Source organism: Gouania willdenowi, chromosome 20 (genome assembly GCF_900634775.1).
Source record: "Gouania willdenowi chromosome 20, fGouWil2.1, whole genome shotgun sequence".
Classification (NCBI taxonomy): domain Eukaryota; kingdom Metazoa; phylum Chordata; class Actinopteri; order Blenniiformes; family Gobiesocidae; genus Gouania; species Gouania willdenowi.
In genome coordinates this window covers 22,049,735-22,068,059 of record NC_041063.1, presented here as the reverse complement: position 1 = coordinate 22,068,059, position 18,325 = coordinate 22,049,735, and the positions used below count along the sequence as shown (strand labels likewise).

General features: G+C 38.0%; 1 protein-coding gene across 1 annotated transcript in view; it reads right to left on the bottom strand.

The window, feature by feature from the left end:
* The window catches only part of ofcc1 (orofacial cleft 1 candidate 1), a 131,156-nt gene extending 127,739 nt beyond the window's left edge, over positions 1–3,417 (bottom strand). Inside the window, exon 1 of the mRNA XM_028435121.1 lies at positions 3,070–3,417. Coding sequence (XP_028290922.1) covers positions 3,070–3,417 — 348 coding nt within the window. The remainder of the gene's footprint in view (positions 1–3,069) is intronic.
* Between the last annotated feature and the right edge of the window lie 14,908 nt (positions 3,418–18,325).

Sequence of the window (18,325 nt, the reverse complement as noted above, 5' to 3'; positions counted from 1 at the left end):
AAAGCTCCATAATCCACAGACACAGAAAGTGCGTGAAACGTGTTTAACCAGAGATGAACGCTCGATCAAAGGCAGGTATGACTTTTAATGCAGCTGATGCAGGCTGTCAGTTGAAGCTTAGGTTTGGTAATTCTTTAATTGCTCACTTTAATTCCACGTTTCATATTGAACTCGGTCAGAGACTTACGTCGCATAGCTGTTAAGATAAAACATAATCCATGTTACTTTGGCGTTATAAAAGCTGTGTTCGTGCCTCCGTCTTATTGCTTTGTTCAGGGCGGTGAAAGGTAGGAAACGCCCTGGACAAGACGCCAACTCATCTATGGGAAGTGAACGTCAATCAGTTTTCACAATAAGTGTCTCCGTGAGGCACTGACAACTTTCTGCAGGTGTGGTCAGCAGAGGTGAAAGTAACAGATTACAAGTACTCACGTTACTGTAATTGAGTTGCTTCTATGGGTACTTGTACTTTAAGTATATTTCAAAATCAGTCATTTTACTTGCACTTATGTACGTAGTAAAGTAATTCATTACATTTCTGCACCCAACCATTACTGAGTAAATTATTATTGTTTTGTTTTAAAATGATCAACGGACATTGTGAAACTACAAAAAATGAATTGACCAGACAACAGTCAAATGCATCACGTCATAGCCGACCATTCAGATTAATGTAATGCATCGCGCCAAAACAGCATCGAATGCAAGGTTTTTTTCTCAGTTTTAGAATTCATCAATTTAGCTATACTTAAAAAAATATTTTGCATTGAATTTTTGGATGTTATTTGATTTGAAACCGATGCCTTTGTGGAAAATAAATCAAGTTCCAAATGTGGAAGATTTGGTATCTTTATTTCTTAAGTTTATACATGAGATGTTTACTGTATGCAATGGAACCGTGGCAAGATTTATTACCAAAAATAAACTAGTAACTTCTACTCTGAGGACTATTTAATTGCGCTACTTTTTAACTTGTATTTGAGTATTTTATGTATGACTTACCTGTACTAGTACTTGAATACAATTTCAAGTATGTAAGTAAGTAAAATGTATTTGTACATCGCGTCTGACAGACTATAGTCACAAAGTTCTTCACATTAGTAAAATAAATAAAACAGGTAAGTATAAAAGCATGTAATCAAGTAAATAGTGTAAAGTATAACAAAACACAACGCTAGGTCAGGTTGGACTTGAATGCTTGCTGAAACAAGTAGTTTTTTAGGTGCTGAAAGAAGTTTGTAGCATAGTAGAGGGAAGTACTGTTATTGATATATCAGTACTCTTTACTCATCTGATGATCAGTCATGCAATACCACAGTCGTGTTATCTTTTGTCCAAAAGATTCCCATTTCAAAGACTCTTGTCTGTTGTTCTTTGCTTATTTTCAGTTATTAATTGTATCTCTGCTAGCATGGAAAGCTTGAGGATCCTAATGTATCTAACTCAAGGTCATGTTTTTATGACTGTTCCTTTCTCCAGCACATAAGGAAGACAGAAGCGGAGCATCTTCAGTTGTTTAAAAGTCATACATTGCTCGCAGGCACCAAAACACAAAAGACGATGAGTGGCGAACGTATTATGGAGCAAGATTGGAGAGTGGCAAATCTGTAATTAACCTCTACGTTGCAGATGAGCGTTACAGTCTTGCTTATGACTTTCCTCTCCGGTCCCCAAAGCATCTTCGATTAATTTAGCTCTGAGGGGCCATCCATAAACAGGCTGAATAAGCTGTTAGCCTAAACGACCGACGCAAATGAAGGGCCCGCTAAGTACGCTGATGGTAAGGGAGATAGAAAACATATTGAAAACATCCATTAAACATATAAAGAGAGGGAGAGAGGATGACATTGGAATGACTGGTCGTTCTTAGGGTTTCAAGTAACTGTGAACAAAAGTAACTTATTTTGAAAATTTGGAAAGAAAATGGAATGACTTTTTGTAACTGTAGAAAAGATTCAATACACGTTAGTTAACATTAATATACTTTGTCTAGGGCTGTGTTGGACATTGCATACTAAGTAACTATACACTACACATTCTATGAGTATATACTGGTGACCCACTGAAGTATACTTCCAAGTTTCCCAAGATGCATTTCGAATGAATGAACAAAGCACACAAAGGCTGATTATCTCTGTTGATTTTCCATCTTTGAAAGTTCTGACATCATTTTAAGTGAGAAAGTGACCAAGTAGAATATCAATATGTGGTCATTTGATCTATAAAACTTGCAGAAAACAGATTTCATGTCAACATTTTGGAGAATTTTGGAGACCTGCCATTGTGCTTCTGACAAAACTTCTGGTTAACTACAAAACAAAAGCCCTATTTACAAAAGTGTTAAAAAAAAAAAAAAAAAAAAACTAATGGAAGACAAGAAGAGATGCTTTTGTTTTGAAAAGGGTATGTTTGTTTTTTAGCTTGAAGGACAATTTCACGTTCCTGGGTGTTGAGTACGATGAGTGTGCATACCGTGCATACGTGACGTCAGACTTATTATGAGTACTACATTAGTATGACATTTTGAACACAGCCTAAGACTTTTTTCCTCTAATGGCCCATGTACCCCTTAGCCTTTATTTCTTATCACAAGTATTAGTAAATCTCTATCACTCAATATTTCAGAAATTCATATCTTGGTTCGTTAATGACAGATGTTTATAGAGTTTGACTGAGTTATGTTCAATAGACCTTTTTCACAACAACCGGAAGTAGTGCATCCTGGTGCCGAGTAACGTCCTGTTATTGCGGGTCTAAGGGAAAATGGCTCTTGTTTTTTTAATACCGTTGCTCAACTTAGCAGCTTTTTCGCTTGCTGATGCGGAGGCAATCGCAGCGGCAAATACCCGAACAAATAAGCTTCTTCCATGAAGAATATAGCCACTGCTATCAAGATGAGAAAAGAAGTAGCTTTGTGAACTAACCGCCATCTACAACATATTAAGTATAAACATTGCAATAAAGAAACCTAATTTAGTTAGCTAAAAATATTCAGAATGTTTAAAAAGAGGCATGCTATAAACTTTGAAATTATATTTTAACAGTCTGATATGTGTTCATCTTATGTACCTGTGGGTGGATGTGCTGTAGCAGCTTTAGCCTGGATAGCTGCCGTTTCTGAGCCCTCTCAAAGGCAGACTCCCTCTTCGGTGGTACGATAAAATTATTCCAGGGAAAGAGAGATGGAACAGCTCCACTTTTAAAGTGGCTGATGGTGGATCCGCTGACAAAATCCTCCTGAGTAAAGTGCCAGTGTAGAATACAGATCCGGACCCTCATCCCTCCTAACTGCTTAGATCCACTGCCTCCTTTGGTCTGGGTCCGTTGGAAAAGCGTGGTTAGACAGGTATGGCTGTTTTCTTGCCCCATAAGAGCAACCAGGAACAGAACAAGGGCAACCACGCCGAGAATAAGCATTTTTGTCAGTCTAACGCTAAAGCTATAGCCACAGGAAGTTCCGGTTTAAAATGTAGAAGGTCTATCACGCCAGAGTTTCATCCGGATTGGATCCAGATTGTTTGGTTTTTCTTTGGCTCATGTTCTGATTGTCTGTCTGTTATTGATCTGTTTTCCTTGTATCTGTGTTCAGGTTTCTGTTGTCTCGTCACTCCAGCTCTTGTTAGCAGGCGTGTGCTGTGAGTGATTAGCCTCCCTCTCGTTTTGCACTCAGGTGTGCTTCATTTGCTAATTAGCCTCCCTCACTATTTAGTCGAGTGTTTGGACATATAGTAGTTGTTGACTGTTGTCTCTCCAGCGTCTGTCAGTGTTAGTATTGGTTTGTTTGTTTAATGTTCTTGATTTTTTTTTTTACTTTTTTGTTTGAGGTTTAGTCAATAGATGAACTTTAATAAAAATCCCTCTTTCTTCCTCCTGCATTCTCAAACTATGACAGTTCGCTTGAATTTTCTATTAATTAACTTGATGCTGCTTCTTTGGCATTTTTGAGGATGTTGCAAACCTGGGAATATATGTAGATGTTTTCTATATACAATCTGACTTCACATTTAAAGTTTAAAAATAAAGTATTTCCTTCAAATTAAGTAAATATGAGCTCATTGGATTTGTGTAAATACAGTTTAACAGTGACTGCAGGAGTTTTACAAATAGGAAGAAAATAAATATGGGGCACCAGTTGTAAGGCTGTGCATGCTTAAATAAATAGCGACTTTTTGCAACATTTAGCAGCAAACCATGTTTAAAAAATGTTTGTGAATTATTTTAAGTTACTTTTGACCAGATTTACAGCAATATTTGTGATATTTTCGTTTTACGTAAAAATGTCAACGTTAAATGTAAATGTTGAATCTATATCTAAATGTTAAATCTAAATCTTCAATATAAATATTGAAACTTAATCTAAATGTAACGGGTAACCCTAAATATTTTTGCTAAATTGCAAATTCACTGGAATTACTAAAAAGTTTTACCTTACAATTGGCGCCCCCCTAAGTAAAGGAAAATAAACCTGATAGATCCATGCAGTTATAGTAAATATTCACAAATTTTCAAAAAATATATATATATTTATAAGGGTATAGATAGAAAATAAGTACTAATGGTGTCTTATCTTGTATAATGGAAATTGCTCTGAACTCGTGAGGTCAGTTTGCGTCTTCCCATTTCATTCAGTTGTTTCACATGATACCAAGCACAGCCCATTACTACCCAACAGAAAGGATATAAGACAGAAACTTCTAAATTAATTTACAGCAGAGCTCACCTTACAGGTAACTGACTCAAGTTTGATGTAATTACTCCAGAAACCATAAATGGCTGTAATGGGAAAAAAGCCTACAGCATGGAAGGATAATGAATGGCGAGATAATGGAAGCTGTGAAAGTCTTAGCTCAGATTGATGCGCGTGGAGGAGGTTTCTGGGTAATTCTTGCAAATGCACCTTTAGCAACATGGTAGCACTGCTTCCTTGTGTGTGGTATATATATGTGCCCTGAGCATGAAGCTCATATATTTAGATGAGCCACTCATTAGCTCTAAGTGGTCCTTTCCCCCAAATTCCACCATTTCACAAATTAGCCCATTTCAACACTGGATATTAGCCAGTGGCACAGGTCAAAAGGTCAGCTGTGATAAATATGAGCTGCAAACTGGAATTAGGGGGAATTCTGAGCCTGATTTAAGGTGCTTTAACAAGAATGTTCTACATTTCAAGAAAGGAAGGAAGAATCGAAAGCAGAGGTATAAAGAGTACTTATATATCATACTCAAGTAGAAGCATTGTTACTTGATTGAAATTGTACTGAAGTAAGTCATAAATACTCAAGTACAAGTAAAATGTAGCCCAGTTAAATAGTACTCAAAGTAAAAGTTAGTAGTTACTTTCACTACTATAACAATCTTTAAGACAGCAATGGATGTTTTGTTCATACAATTAAATACATTTATTTTCTTGCATACATGTAACCATCACCAGCCCTCCCTAAGGAAGGGTAAGAAACACTTTATTAAAGGGAGAATATAAAGAGAGGGCAGTGTTACTTCTAGGTGAGGGGGAAGGGAACAAGGAAGAGGGTGTCAGGGTAGGAAAATGGAAGGGGTGAGGAAGTGTAGACTGTTTTTAAGGTGAGCATGAAATGCACAATTGGAACTTAATTTTTTTCCACAAAGGCGTCTGTATGAAATAATAATTATGATTATTTTTAAATAAAATAACACTAATGAATTAAGTTCAAAATAAAAAAAAAAAAAAAAAACAGTCTCAGGCTCTAAGTTCAGCTACATTTATGAACTCTAAAACCAAGAAAATAACCAGCATTCAATGCTGTTTTGGCACTATGCATTAGGTGATGTGATGCATTTGATGGATGTCTGGTCTTTTCATTTTTTTGTAGTTTCACAATGATAATTTTAAAACAAAAAAAATAATATTCTACTCAGTAACGGTCTTTTAAAACGTACTTAAGTACAAGATAAATTCCTGATTTAGAAATATACTCAAAAGTACAAGTAACCATAAAAGAAACTTAAGTGCTTACTTTCACCTGTGATGAAAAGTGACACCAACATTTGAACCAGTGCTTTATGCAGCACTGCTTTGACCTCAGCCCTAGATGACACAGCTTTTAAAGGATCCCCCTCCTCTGCTGTGGCCTATATACTGGCCTAAATGGCCACTGTGTGTGTGTGTGTGTTTTTTTTTTTTTTAATACATGAGACAAAACAGCGATAAGCTTTCACTCCGTACCACAGCGAGGAGAAGAAAAGAGGGAGAGCACTCTCGTATCCCTGCTCTTCCACTCCGTCGGGTATGCATCAGGGCAGACGGACATATGGGTGACGCTACATTCTTTAAAGAGAGTGAAGCAAATTCCTCACCCACCACCCACCCCCCCGCCTCCATCGCCTCGCTCTCTCAACGTGTCTCTCACAAAAATTGCCCGTTCGAATGTCAACCCTCCTTTTAATCAAACACTTCATTGTCTGCCAGCTCGAAGGACATTGACGAGAAGAGGCTAGCAAACTGTGGATCCCCTCTTATGTGTGTGTGTGTAGATATGCTCGCGAGCTGTCGTATTAGCAGTCTGCCCTTTGCACACGAGGGCACACAGTAGACACACAGCCAGAAAAATCAATACAGCTTTGCATGGACCTGACCCACATACAGGGGAGGCCAATGACTGCCCAGTCATGGCTGTTACATTTATTTTTACATTAAAGTGCACGTTCCAGACCTCGTGAGTGTGTGGGTGTGTTTTCTGTGTGAAATTCATGAGCATGCATACGTGCAAATGTGTGCACATACGCAGTAAATTTGCATGTGACGGGGTTGCGTAAAGGTCGACTCGTCCTGGAAGAGAACGCAAAAAAACAAATGATAATCTTGTGTGCGAGTCAAAGTGGGTGTTGAGTTCACACAAGCCCTTCCTGCTGCCTGACTTCACTGTCACTGATTGCAAGCGACGCAGAGCTAATAAAAGAGCAAAGCTGACTGTCAGCAGCGATTAGGCTGGCTACACAGACAAGACAAAGAGAGGGGAGAGCACCGCGGCATTAGCCATGGTCATTAAACAACTTGAGTCAAGGAGATTTTCAGACTAACCTGGTCCATTAAAGGGGAGGAGTGCAGATCTATACCTAGGGGTTGGCTGTCATTTTTGAAAACACCTTCTTGCCATAAATTCAACCGATAGTACTTAAAACCTTCAAAGAACACTTTCTAAACCAGACTCTTTTGATTTTGTAGGGCATGCAGCAGCTTTTAATGTGAAGGTATCATTTTCTTACACAAACGAATGTTGAACTAGCAACGTAATGAACATGTGATCCTTCTTGTATGTAGGATAACTAATACATTGGCTCTTAAAGAGTAACTGAACTCAAAAAAATGTATTCGGTATGAAGTAGCCAGGGTTGTTGATTGATTTATACTAGAGTATTTTAATTTGGCCCACTCTTCAATTTGTGATTGCCCTCATAGGTTGAAACCTATTACAATCAACTTTTGCTATTGGCTCAGAAAGGTGATTTCTGACATTTTGGTGGCTTCCTACGTCACGAACCAGCCCTGTTGGCTCCGCCCCTCCTATAAAAACTAGCACCTGTGGATTCTGCAATCTGCAGTGAATAGGTTGGATTGAGAGGATTGTGAATAGTGAGTATTAAGTAGCTTGTTATGCATATAATGTAAACGCGCGACATACTCATTTTGAAGTAAGACTTAGTATGTGATATCGAACACAGCCAGGGTTTAGTTTAAGTAACGTAAGTGTCCCACTAGGGGCAGTACAGAGTCTACCGTTGATGGTGTCATCAAGAAACTGTTTAAGATATTTTTATATAACATGGCAGAAAGAGGCAAAACATAGACTGTTAGTATTTGGCCTTCCAGTCTTTCAGCCACTTAAAGAACCAGTCCAAGAGGAGTGGATGAGGGAGCAAAACATGGAGGTAATTAAAGGTAAGAGTTGACCTGACAGCCCAGGCAGAAAGCAGTAAAACAGCAGTAGGAAGTGCATGTGTGACTTCAGAGGAAACCCTGTTGTAAATGAATACCTTTCTTTAGTGCGTGTTCCAGTTTGGCCAGAAAATGATGAAGCGGAATTCAGCGGTGTTCGTTTAAACCACACAGCTAATCCATCCTAAAGAAATAAAGATTGCACTGAAATGTGAATTTCACACATGAAAAATGTCTCACGTGAAGTTTAAAAAGAGTCCCACACACCCCTAGGCAATAAATCCAAATAAACACTAAAGAGTGAATACTTCTTTAACATGGTTATCTTTCATTCAAATGTATACATTTAAAATGCAGTTTTTCACTTTGATTAAATTTTGAGAATGGTTCATCAAAAGCAATGCAAGAGAATACTTTGCTCTTCTTTTGTTGCCTACGCAAAAACTCTAAGGATTGTTGCACTTTCAAGAAATCATGAATATCAAGATTTTTTCTGTTCCTTATTGATCACTTCCATGGGATTTTTTTACATATTAGTCACTTGTGTTGTCTCTATAGATTCACACATGAATGCTAATGTGTGCATGCATGAAGGCTTGCAGATAGATGCAAGTCGTCACACAAAGAACGGCCCTTTTTAAAATGCACACGGCTGACTTTGGAGACTCGACTGCTACGAGAACACAAAGCCAGAGTGAGTCAGAGGCACAGACGTGCACTAACATAAAAACTCAAAGCCCGTTTTTCCTGCTCGAGTTAGAAACGACTGCCAACAAGCAGGGGTATCCCACAAGCCCTGTAGCCACTATACCAAGGCTGGAAACCAGAATGAAACCAGAGCTCATTCTGGAAACACTTGCATGTATCTTTAAAGGTATTAACTGCCCTCTTTTCAGTCTCTGCTACATAGATCAGAAGTCAGACCTGCTTTGAGGTCTCATTAAAAGCTGTGGTCAGACTTTTATTACATCATCAGTTTAAAATTAATCAAGTCTTAATGTTGTCGTCTTCTTTTTGTGACATGGACAAAAGCAAGCTCAATAACTCTTCTGTAAAGTAAATTCACACTATGAGTTATGCGTCAGCATGTTGTGCTTTCTTCAGGATTCCAAAAACGATATAAGATAATGTAATAATAATCATATCATTGTGAATCCCTTAACTCACGTGTCAATCTCAAAGGCCCGGGAGCCCAATCCGGCCCTATAGACCATTCAATTCAAAAGAAATTAAAAAATAAAAGACAGATCTGTCAGCCCTTCTAAATACACAAATTCAATGAAACTCCACAATATATGGAGGATGGGAATTTTCCCCATTCTTTTATCACATGACAGCAGTCATTCTGAATCTCAAATTGTTCAATGAACTTAATTTTCCTCAATTTATTTCAAATAATTGGTCACAAATTCAATACAATTTAAGGCAAAACCCTGCAGGAACTGATATTTGTCACTTATTGCCTGGATAATTTGGGTGCCTACATACTCTATGTATCATTTATATGTCGAAGTGCAAACTTCGGGTCATTAATGTTGAAATTGCTTGTTTTTCTGGCTAATTTACTTTATATTTGGCCCCTGAACTAAAATTATTTTAAAAAAACTCCTTGATAGAAGAGCCATATATCCATAATGGACCATGCATTGCATCATCTAAGGAAAAAATTAGTTATAAGTGTAAAGTGTTATTGCTCATCATTCTGTACAGTTACAGTTCTCGCGCTTTTTCATCCACATCTTGCATTTCTGTATGGTAGGTTTACAAAAAATAGGATAAAGACCAAGGACCATCAGTGTGTCATTTATTTCCAGATATAAAGAAGAAATACATCTTTAAAGACAGCCTAGATTTTAAGCCATCTTCAAGTTTAAGTTAAGTTTTTTTTTTAAAGGGTACGTGCGCTACAAATGTTTGTCAGTTGTGTTTATTTATATATTACCAATTAACCAAAGATGTGCACATCTCGTAAAAAAAAAAAAAATAACACACTTTTTGAAGAAAATCTACTCCATAGGGATTTGTCATTTTTGGCCAGATGTGACATCAAATAGTTGATTCTGGTTCAGTGTTTTCATGAACTCCCACATCCTTTCCTTGCATTATTTCTTTGCTTTTCCTCTTTATTTTGGTTGTTGGAGTGCTTTTTCCACATTTTCTTTAAAGGGCCTATGTTATGCTAAATTAACTTTTCTGTGCTTTAAACATCATAAAGTGCTATGTGGGCTTCATACACATGCCCAAAGTGTTTTTTTCATTGATTCCCTCAATCATTAGTAAGAGGGTGATTTGCTCCTTTCTTGCTGCAGGGTGAGCCCAAACACCTCGCTCCAATTTGATGACGTGTTCCCACTTTGATGATGAATTTGAGCAGGCACTGAGCTGGAGAAGCCGCGCCTCCAGGAAGCTCTCTGCCGTGATTGACATGTAAACAGACACACCCACAAAGGTGAGCATTTCAGCGTCCTACCGGCGAACGCCCCGCCCCCATGCTCTGTCTCGTGTTTATAAAGCAGCATGAGCTCGGCTACAGAGTGGGTGGGAGGAGGGAGGGCCGTCCTCTGGCCCTACGTCACCGTACGGGGAGGAGGAAGTCAGTGTCCCATCGATAGACCACTCATGAATATGTATAAGTAGGCCGCAAATCAGCCTGTTTGTGTAGAGTTGCTCAATAAGTGACTTTTCAAGGGCTAAAACTCTGGAAAACAGGCGAGTTTGGGAAAATAAACCTCAAATACTATGTTTTTGGGGTTCTTAGAACACAAACTTCAGAAAAATACCAACCATATTAACTCTAAACTGCTTTACAAGGACTTTTAAAGAAAGTCATGCAGTTAAAATTAACAGGTGGCCTTTAATGTAAGCCATGTTTCTACAATCCACTAACTTTGTACATGAAACAGCATGTCTTCCAATGTATTTACAAATCAATGAAAGTGTTGATTTAAAACTGCAGATCTGAATGATCATATGGACCAATTGAAGTCAGCTATAAAGTAACAAAACATCTCAGCATTGCATAGTACGTAACTAATGACGTGCTGACAACAAGACTGACAGAAAAGCTGCATTCCTATTTTCCTCTATGCAACACTTAAGAAGGCTTGCAGGAAGCTGTCAGCATTATCTAACATGCACATGAGCACTTTTTTTAAGTGCGGTTGGTGACTTTCCTCACTGCATTCATACAAATACCATTTTATATCAAATAACCACAGAAAGTCACTGTCACTTTGTAAGTTTATTTTCTATTACAGTGCAATGTCGATCCAAGTTGCAATATTTTTTTCCAAGCAAAATCTTTTATTTTTAAAAACTTAAGAATCTGGAATTGACTCAAGCATTATCAATACAGTGTTTACTGTTGAAATCTATGGTTGTTAAAACTGTTCTGCAGTTTAAAACATGAGCACAAATATCTATTTAACTGCTACACAAACCCTGAAAATCAATTCAATTATCTTTTGTTCCGTGCATGTGTTGTTTTTTTTTTTTTTTTTTTCTGCCAATAAAAATCGAAATGTATTTTTATAAGTCTAACACACAGCAGTGAAACGTTCAATGACAAATGGCGCGTCTGGGGAGCGAGGCGAGCCTTGGTTGGTCCCGCCAAACAAATGCACGCGTGCTATTTTCTGCTCCTCCAAGATCAGATATTTAGGGCAAGGTGTTTGCCGTTTCCTTGTGGGTCTCTCAGGGGACTCGTGTTTTCCTGCTTCGTCTTCGGTGCGAGATAAATGAAAAACCTTTTGACTTTCCCTCCAAGGAGAGAGTGCGAGCGGGGAGGAACCGTGAGCTACGCCGAGCCCAGAATGTAGGATGCCTCAAACGGAGAAAAAAATAGAGAACATTAATAAAACAATTTCTTCACATTACTGTCTCAGCACTTCACGGCTTTCTATTTTTACTCAAGCGTTGGAAATCTGTGCATCACTTTAGTAAACAATGATTTAAGGGTACCAGCATATGGATGCATCTTTTTTTGACAATCCTTCATATCACATATTTGCTTTTTGAAACAAATATAACACATATTTAATGTCTGGCCTTTTTATTCTTTCAGACATTCCTTTCACATTATTTCCAACTAAATTTATGCCACACATGCGGATTAGAAAAAGTAAAATTGCTAAAAGCTTTAAATGACACGTTTGGATATATTTAATTAGCTCATACCTGCAAAGTTGAGGCAGAGTTCATTTTGCCAGTGCACAAACACACGTTGCATCCCATTTAATAACTTGCATCGACACGCTACTGCTGTCATTCTGTTCTCGTAAATCATACTGTGGATCAACATTTGATTACAACTCCATCCAGTGTTAACACCTGTGATGGCTCAGAACAGCGTTGATCTACCCTGATTGAAAAAAGTGAGAATTTGATGTTGCATAATTTAGTTGACACCAAGAACATTGCTGCCATTACTAAAAGGGGAGCAGCTCGAAGATGAAATGGTGGAAGTCGCCATGTGTACGCATTGGGGTTGGAGTCATGCTGATGACCCCCAAACTTATCTAAGCATTCGTTGAACATCTGCAATAACTCGCAGAATATTGTGTTTAAGTGTCAACTGCTTTTCGACACAATCGACATTTTTGGACTCATTGAAATAAAAATAAATGTGAAAAGTACTTTGACAGAATAGACCTTGGCTATGGATGATTAAATTGTAGAGGGATCCGGATCAATATACTGACTCTGGATCAGTTTGAAAAATCTCTATTTTCCTTCACATCTTGGTTTGTTTGAGTTTTTGTAAAGTTGGTTCCTCAATTACACCACAGAGTTTTTTCTGGATCGGATCCGGATTGCGCATTTTGTGCCTTTTTTCCGAAATTCGGGGTTGCCCAAGTATTTGGACCTACTGTATGGTTATTATTGGAAATATACATTTCTTCCAAGCTTTTAAAGTGTGAATGATCATGGTAACATGATCAGGATCATTGATCCAGATTGGTGGCTTGATGGAGGTTTGCGTTCTCTGAGACCTCTGGTTTTCCCTTTTGTTGTTCTTCTTGTATCTGCCCATCTCTTCTTCAAGTCATCTAGTGTTCTTCTTGTTTTCTGCACTGCATGAACGAATTTCAAATCGTGTGTGATCACTGAAACTCATGCCAGCTTGTGAGCAGAAATCTCTAATTTAATCTGTATTTACTACTGGTATCATCTCAATAAATCACATGCAACATGAACATCTAGTAGCGTGTGCACTGAATTTAGTCTTTATCTCTATTTAATCTTTATTTGGGATCTTAGTAAATCAGACATTCAAGCTGTGTTCAAAATTGCCTACTAATATAATATACACTACACACTCAATGAGTATATACTGTCTATATATACTATTAATATGATTAGGATGATGACCGTTCACACTGAAGTATACTTCCAAGTTTCCCAAGATGCATTTCAAACCTATGACAAAAACTTGATAGTTCCAAAAAACATTTTAAGCAAGAAAGTGACCAAGTAGAATATTAGCTAGAATATCAGTATGTGCTCATTTGATCCATAAAACTCATGGAAACACATTTCATGCCAATGTTTACAAAAAGATTAAAAAAGTAATGGAAGACGAGAAGAGACGCTTTTGTTTGTTTCATTTTACATTCCGCTCGCAATGCATCATGGGACAGTTGAGTATGAGCAGTGTAATCAACGTGGATACTTGAGAAATGTCTTGATGTAGTATACTTCCAAGTATTTCTCACATACTCTTTCCATACTATCTAAAGTGACATACTCCTTTTGACATTGGACTTATTATGAGTAGTACGTTAGTAGGACATTTACTGTATATGATAGACCTTCCAATGCACAAGGATTAGGATTACTATATGAAGTTGCCTAAGAGTATATATATAAATATATTTTTCCTTATCCCACATAGGATTATCCCCTTGAAACAAACCTGTCTAGTTTAGGAGTGTCAGTAGTTTGCTAAATGCTAGTATTTGAATAATTCAATGTTTTTGTTTTTTTTGTCAGTGTCGATTTGTCATCGTTTCTAACCAGTCACAGAGCTCGAGACACCGAGTCTGCTGCTCTATTGAGAGGAAAGCCAGTGAGGCTTTGTTGTTTAGCTTGCAGCTTTGTTTTTCCGACACGTTGACAGCTTGTTAAAGGATTTTTAAAAGAACCCCTAATCAGTATGAGGAACACTACAAACTCACTTACACACTTACACACATGCTGAGATAAATATTTGGATTTAAATATCTTAAGAGAGCAACCAATCTTAATCCGAGCAAGAATCTTTTAATGCCAGGCTTTCGTGTTTGGTTTTCTCTTCGCACGTGTGGTTGTGTGTGTGTGTGTGTGTTGTGTGTTGATGTTGGATGTGGGGGTGTGAGGTGAAGGTAGGAAAAGAGGGTGTGGTGCTATTAACCGGCCTGTCGCCACCTGCCACAATCCCAGATGGGTAGCGTTGGGCCATTCCTGAGTTTATGTGTGTTTCCTGACGTGGGGTTAAATCAAAGAAAAGACTTGACAGTTGACCTTAAATCCAAACGAGCAACAGCGAAATCTTCCCACGGTGATAGATGACACACACGCACATACACTTGAAAGCAGCATACACATGCTTAGACAAAGACTTTGCTCTCGTCATTTTTCGGTTGTTTGTTCCTTCTCAAACTTGTGTTTGTATCATCTTCATCTATTACTCAGAAGTGTATTAAACCATCATTGTTGCCATCAGGTCTAGCAGGTGTCACAGTTTTCTTTAGAATTGTTTCTAGCATTGTAGAACACCAGATTAAAGCCCTAGCGCTTGATTTGGTTGGGTGCCATTGGGTGTCACTTGAAGTGTCACTCACTTTGTGCTCATATGTGATGAACTTTGGTACCAAAATAACCTCTTTGTCGGATTTAACTGCACTACATTTTGAACCAACTACTTTGCCAGTCCACATAAAAAGAAACCCCAACGTTGATCCTTTAGGTCAAAATGTGAAACTGAAGAAAACACTATTGTCCCTTTGTAATGAATGCAATTTTATTATGAATTATATATTGGAAAATAAACTTCCTGACAGTCTTTTTTTATGTTGTCGGATACGTGGATGAATCAGAGGAAGAAGAAAAAGATGAAAAGAAGCGTTCAAGTCTTGTCTGGGCTTTTTTTCAGTCGGGTGATGTTTAGATCAGATGACTCATCTGTCATCATGACATGTGAAATACCATCAGTGAAAAGAGAAAATGAATGTGTCAGCTTGACTGTTGTGTAGATTTGTTTTCTGCAGGATTTCAACAAATCTATGCTAAAAATCACTGAATTCACACATCTAGTGTTTGAAGCCAATGAAAAGGAGCAAGGGGAGGAATGGATTCTAGTTGTTTTTACGCTGTGTATTGTCAAACCTGTGTGCTGTGAGTAGTTTGAGGTGTGCCTCATCTCCTAATTGTCCTGCCTCACTAGTGTTTGTCAGAATATTTCAGTCCCTTTAGTCAAGTCAGCGTTTGTAGTTTGTTTTAATTTAATGAACTAGAATTTTGGAAAAGTATCCTGCTTCCTTCCTTTATTCTCTGCAACTGGGTCTACGTTGCCATAATCTTTCAAAAATGGGTTACATTTTTTAAAAATCTGGTTAGAAAACCAAATGTTTTGGTCCTCTGGGATCTTATTTGACTCACACTGGCAATCCGTTTCAAGCCTCGGCAAGTTTGACACCTAGGGTTTGTACTATTATTGCGCTAACTTCTGGGATTTATTCTGTGTGTCCTGTACTAAGACGCTGGCTAACGTTACACCGGTCTAAATCACCGTGGTAGGCTGAAGGGATGTAAACCCATGTAAATTTGCGATGGTAAAACAGGGGACGGGACCCGGATAAGCAAACTGCTTCTCTCGTCTCCTTTTTCGGCATGTACAAAAAGAAAAAAAAAAATGTGAAAAAAAAAAGTGAATGTAACCATGTCGGAAATAAACTGAATAAATAAATAAAATAAATAAATAAGATCTGAGAGAGTATACAAGTCCCGCCTCCTGACCAATCGGTTCTCTTGGAAAATGAGCTGCCCATTGTTAGAAGATCCTGGTTGGTTCAGATCTGACATTTACTTCATTTATGAAAGAAAGATTATCAATGAGTGAATGCAATCTTTTCATTTCCAGATTACATGCTTTAGGAAGATATAGATTTACATCTGATGGACTGATTTACAGTCAGCTGTTGAAGCCTGTGTTCGGCACTCAGTCATTCTATCATTCATTCATACATACAATGTGACAGTCTCAGCAGAAACATACTACAGTGAAACAATTCAATTCAACTTTATTTATACAGTACAAATTACAACAAGTCATCTCAAAGCGCTTAACAAAATATAGAGTCTATAGTAAGAAAGAAAGAACCCAACAAGATCCACATGAACAAGCATTTAGCGACAGTGGGAAGAAAAAACTCCAGCAGGACCAGGTTCAGAGGTGGTAGCCATCTGCTTTGACCAGTTGGGTTAGTGAACAGAGGGGCAAGTGATCCAGACTAGTTGAGCTGCAAACCATTGATCAGGAACTGCTAGCTCTAGCATCAAGACACCTGAAACAGAAAAGAGAGTTGAGGGCGAGGAGAAGGCACAGACTGCAAGAAAAAACATGATACACTATGATGCACTCGTTCCTAGTGGTTAGGTTAACATTAAACGCCTCCACCATGCTCTGAAATGCTACCACGACAGACGAGATTTCGTCTTGTACTGGGCGCGCGTAGTGATCTCAGCTATTGCTATTGCTTCAAATTATCTCAAAAATACACTGTACACTATAGTAAATATGTACTGTAGGTTTTGAATGTAATCGTCTCTCTCGTCCTTCCAGCTTTTTCTGCAGCAACAGTGTTGTTTTTGGTCTGAATTATGGATTTAAATTCTTCACATTGTTAAAGAATTATGCCTTAATTGTGAAGTGAATTGCTCTCCACAGTTTCTCCTTGATTGTGATTGGTCTGACGTTGCAATCTCCACCCTTGTCACATGAGCACGCATGTAGCCTGACTGAAATCACCTCGCTTAAGTGAACGTTTTTATATCCTACTTTGTAGGACAGGTGCTTTCTGATGGAGAATGTTTGGGTTAGGTTAAGCCCGCTAACTGAGAGATATCCCGATTATACTTATTCAGCTTCGTAGTGCAGTGACACCCCCCCCAACGTCTGGATTGTTTGCGAGTGAGATTCTGCCCTCACTCACCATTTAACCTTTGTGACTTAAATAAATATAAGAACAAACACAAAGAGATAAAAAAAAAAGTACTTCCTGCTCTTGTTTTGTCCTCTCTTCCACCTTTAAAAACATCTTCACAATACGTACATAACGTATCACGCATTGAGATGATTGTAACCCCGGGGAAACAAAGTAACATGGTCATTTATTTTCTGGAGTACATGAAAACTGGCTAAAGAGAGAAATGAGCAAAAGCCGTCTCTGTCATCATCATCATCATCGTCCCTAACCACATGTTGAGAGAAGAGCAATCCTTTAAACTTGCTCAAGTGGTGGTGTACGTTCAACTTAAGGCAGGGCTGAAACAGCATTAAAGAAGCTCAATGTTCCTCAGTAATCCAATCGCATCACACCAGTCCCTAAATCTTTGTCAAGGAAATGCAATTGTTATAATGCATTTATTGAAACTTGGGCAAGGTTTTATTTAATCTTGCCTTGCTCTAACAGCACTGGCGGTAGATGAGAAAAGCACACAATCTTTCATCACACCATCATCCTTGGGAAATCCAATTTCTAGCTGTTCCTCTCACCCCGTGCTCACCACACATGAGATTGCAACGCTGTGTGTACCTGGGAACATGAGTAAACTCCTTGTTCTCGTCTTGTTCCCTTTTATGTTGAACCGAGTGTCACAGAGGTTTCATTTTCCTGAGAATTATCAGAGTAACTCAGTGGGAAGGTCATGAAACGCAGATATAAACGTTAAATAGAATTTATTAACATCAGTAGCAGGTGTTGTGTTCAAATATTCAAGTATTTTTTTTTATAAAGCTGATATGGGCAACTCATGGGCCGGGGGCCACAAGTGGCCCTCACTCTAAGTTTAATTCAATTTAAATTAAATTAAACTTTATTTATATAACGCAAAATACAACAAAGTAATCTCAAAGCGCTGAACAACATATAAAGTCCATTGTAAGAAAGAAAGAACCCAACAAGATCCACATGGACAAGCATTTAGCGAAAGTAAATTTGCACGGTTCCCGAAGTAAATGCAAAATAACAAAAAATACACAGCATGACTTCAAAAACACACAAAAACAACAAAAATATTCAAAAATTAAAAATACACTCAATAACAAAAATATGCAAATGACAAAAAATAATAGAAGATTACACAAAACAACAACAAAAATACACAAAATACTTACAAACCAACAAATAAAATACTTTTAATTACCACAAAAAT